The 3,443-nt window shown below is 42.2% G+C and overlaps 1 protein-coding gene across 2 annotated transcripts; it reads right to left on the bottom strand.

The window, feature by feature from the left end:
* Positions 1-220: 220 nt before the first annotated feature.
* Positions 221-3,076, bottom strand: LOC139813389 (uncharacterized). 2 transcript variants are annotated; one of them, XM_071778889.1, is made up of 6 exons: positions 2,562-3,072; positions 2,099-2,450; positions 1,822-2,013; positions 1,544-1,726; positions 1,265-1,432; positions 222-1,201 (listed from the first exon to the last, which is right to left on the bottom strand). In XM_071778889.1, the coding sequence occupies exons 2-6, from the start codon at positions 2,349-2,351 to the stop codon at positions 996-998; spliced, it is 1,002 nt and encodes a 333-aa protein (XP_071634990.1). In that variant the 5' UTR covers positions 2,352-2,450; positions 2,562-3,072; the 3' UTR covers positions 222-995. The 2 variants fall into 2 exon arrangements, with proteins under 2 accessions (XP_071634991.1, XP_071634990.1); XM_071778890.1 differs by having other exon boundaries at positions 221-1,201; positions 1,283-1,432; positions 2,099-3,076.
* Between the last annotated feature and the right edge of the window lie 367 nt (positions 3,077-3,443).

The raw sequence follows: 3,443 nt of genomic DNA, 5'->3' as shown, positions 1-3,443 counted from the left end.
TTTGCACTCTGCTGTATAAATATTATTCAAAAGGCAGAAATGCATGGAAATATCAAAACATCAAAAAATACAAAAATCGAGTATATAATTAATTTCCGTAATTTTCTATTCAAAATTATTACGTTACGAAATTAATAATTATTTGAAAGCAATAACGAATCTTACGGAGATACCTTCGATTTGTACGAGAGGGAAATCAATGAATGTCATTTACTCACACGTTATATTTTATTTGTTATTTATTTACACATTATATTTGTTATTTACTCACACGTTGTATTGTATTTGTTATTTTCGTGTCGTTACATTTATAGCGTGTATGAAATAATATTTATGTTGCTCGAGATGCACATCCGCCAACGCGAGCGTAACAAGATGCGCGTCGACACAATTCTTTGAAGATGAAAGCAATGAGAGTTAATGGTCCTTCCGTGGTGTATTCCCTCGACAAGGTGTTCATCATGAGAAGTGCGGATAGGAATACGCGTACGGCAGATGCTTGGCCAACTCCTCGGCGTGGGTGGACAGATGCGCGATCTTGGCGTGGGCCACTTCCGGCGTATCTACGACTCGTCCGTCCTTGCCGAGCGGTGCCGGTGGACCGTGGTACTTGCTCTGGTACCCGCCGTGATGTCCGTCGGCGTAAGCGATGTAACTTCCGCCCGCGGGATATCCCCCGTCGAATCCGCCGTCAAATCCGCCGGCGTATCCCCCGTCGTGACCTCCGCCCGCATAATATCCAACGTGAAGCGGCGCCGCTTTGGCAGCCGCCTCGCGTAGGAATTCGAAAACGGGCCAGCTTTGGTCCAAGCCTGGGCACCCAGGTTGCCAATCTTGGGCGCCGTTTCTTAGCCTCGACTGGCCCAGTTTTGGTTGTATGACGGGATGATAACATCGGCCCAACACTGGCTACAAGCTTCGGCCAAACCTTGGGCCACCAGTCTTGGGCCATACAACGGCGTTTACGTGAGTAGATAGGCTATGCCGGTTCTGGATCAAGGCGCGGTGCTCGCGCGGGGTGCGGTTGAAGTTAAATTAGGTCCAGCTGCAGAAGTCAAATCCGCACCAATGATCGTATTTTTCAACTCATTTATCTTTATCCTTAAATCGTATCCAATTCTTTCTCTTAGATTTTCAATTTTCTTCTCAATATAGTTTTTTAAGTCTTGGAATGGTTCGATATTATCAGCAGTCGACAATTCTAGATTTTCAAAAAAATATGTTAAGAATTATTCAAAAGTGGACTTTTAATTTTGTTTCTTACCATTGGATACTTTTTCACCTCCTTTGGATTTTTCTTTCATTGATGGTGTTAGTAACTGTTGCGACATTGATGTCGGTCTTTTATTAGGAGTTAATACATTTAACGTACTGTCATCTTCACTCTGTTTTGACTCTATGCTTTTAAATAATTGCTTCCTTGGATTGCTTGCTATCAATACAAAAATGTATGTTATTTTTCATTATTGTTACATAAATTGGAATTAATTAAATTCATGATTTATTATGTGAAAAATAGTGAGAAGCTCTAAATAAATTTTACCATTAATCTTCTTAGAATTTGATGAAGATTGCTTTGTCTGATATGCCTTATCAGTATTGTGCGACTTTCTCAATGGTGATAAATGTGAGGAATAAGTGGATCTATGCTCCTCATGTTCACTGTCAGAATCACTTGCAATTACGTTTATTCTGCTGAATCGTGACTCTGACTTTGATCGTGTGCCTAAAGAAAATTTAATTAATAAGTACATATTTGTTTATGATTTTCAAATAAAAAGTTTGTAATTAAAATTTATTTGCATCATAAGAAGAAATTACCCGTGGGTGTATTTTTCCTTTGAAGTGCAGAGTTAGAACGCATTGGGAGACTGTCATGAAGAGTTTCACTAATCTGAGACTTAGATAATAGTGGTGGTGCTTTAGCAGATTTTTCGCCTTCCATATCAGTGGTTTGACAATCTTTGGTAAAGTGTGCTCTTTGTAATCGTCTATGACCCTGTGCCACGTTTTCTAGCAATAAAAGACAAATTGCATTTTTTATATCTGTTTATTGAACAAAGAAATAAAAAAGCATGATTAATTAAGCAAGATTTACCTGCACCAACAATGAATGTGTAGGGAACGCAGGGCCACAATTTTTCTGGCGTTCTGAACTCTTCAAGAAATTGATCTCGTAAATGGTACTGAGCTTCAGGTGGATATTTGCACATGTTTTTATTGCCACGCGTTATGAACCACTTTTTTAATACTAAATCGATGCATAATTTTCCCTCCTCGTCTATGTCATCGAATTGAACTATTGCATACGGTTCTTTGGGATTTCGTGGATCCAAGGATGAATTTGCCATTTTTGGTGACTTGAGAACGTCTCCGAACGTGAGGCGAGGCGGGCAAGGCCACTTCCTATTGGAGCGATGAGCCACCGGGTGGCTGGCTACCGGCGCTTTCTGATACACGAGCGAAATCGATAGATAAACAAACGGGAAAGGAGCGGTGACAGGACGAGAGATAGTACACTCCCGTCGTCCTGCCGTCGCCGACGTTGTCGCGTGACTCACGCTCTCTCGCTCTCGATCTCTTTCAATATAATCCCGTCGCCGGACCGCTTGCACGCTCCTTCCGGGTTCCACGCGAGCGAGCCGCCTTTCTTTCCCTCTATATATATGTAAATAATTGGCGTGCACGAATCCCTGAGGTTAGGTTTACGTTATAATTATAAAAGCTATTTAATGTCTATTTACCACATACACAAATTATATTGACGGGTATTAACTATTATTAATGTAAGCAACTCTGCTCACGGGAACACGATATAACAACTCAATCGCGGGACCGAGGGACAGAGATGAAGCAACGACGCGAGAATCGAGATACACTTGTACATACAACGTGCGACGTGCGACCACGCCGCGTCGCGCCGCGCGAATCTGCAAGAGTAGAATTGTGCAATGTCGTGAGTCGTTACCACGCGTACTCAATCGCTCGATCGCTCGCAATCACAATAAGTGCCTTTTATTCACCCGAATACTTTCGATGCAATATACCGGTCGGGAGGGTCGCGTGCTCGTAGCTCAACAACCGTTCCCGCCTTCTTCCTTCTTCTTGCGTAAGTGCAGAGTCTCTCATTGGCCTGTCCGCGGGCCTGTCTTCTCATTGGTTGCGGTGCGTCGGCTGTAGCGCCGGCGTCTCGGGAAATTTAGCGGCAAATTCGAACTCATCGTGGGGCCGCGGAAAATCGTTTACATTAATTTTACCGTAAAATTAATTATTAACTATGATTGTTGAATTATCACTCTAGCTACATGTTAAGCTAGTTTTCCCGCAATGACATCCCCCCTCGGTCTTCTCTTTAGTAGCGGCACTAGTACAGTTTATTCATGAAGAAGAGTAAATGAATATTTTTTTCCTTCGACATGTAACAAAGCACATTTGTATTTGAT

This window comes from Temnothorax longispinosus, chromosome 5, assembly GCF_030848805.1.
Source record: "Temnothorax longispinosus isolate EJ_2023e chromosome 5, Tlon_JGU_v1, whole genome shotgun sequence".
Lineage (NCBI taxonomy): Eukaryota > Metazoa > Arthropoda > Insecta > Hymenoptera > Formicidae > Temnothorax > Temnothorax longispinosus.
This window is presented reverse-complemented; position numbering and strand designations above follow the sequence as displayed.

Coding starts and splice junctions, on each gene's coding strand:
- LOC139813389 (XM_071778889.1), bottom strand. CDS start 2,351: ATGGCAAATTCATCCTTGGATCCACGAAATCCCAAAGAACCGTATGCA. Junction 2,014..2,098: donor CACATTCATTGTTGGTGCAG/GTAAATCTTGCT, acceptor TTTTATTGCTAG/AAAACGTGGCACAGGGTCAT. Junction 1,202..1,264: donor AGGTGAAAAAGTATCCAATG/GTAAGAAACAAA, acceptor TTGAAAATCTAG/AATTGTCGACTGCTGATAAT.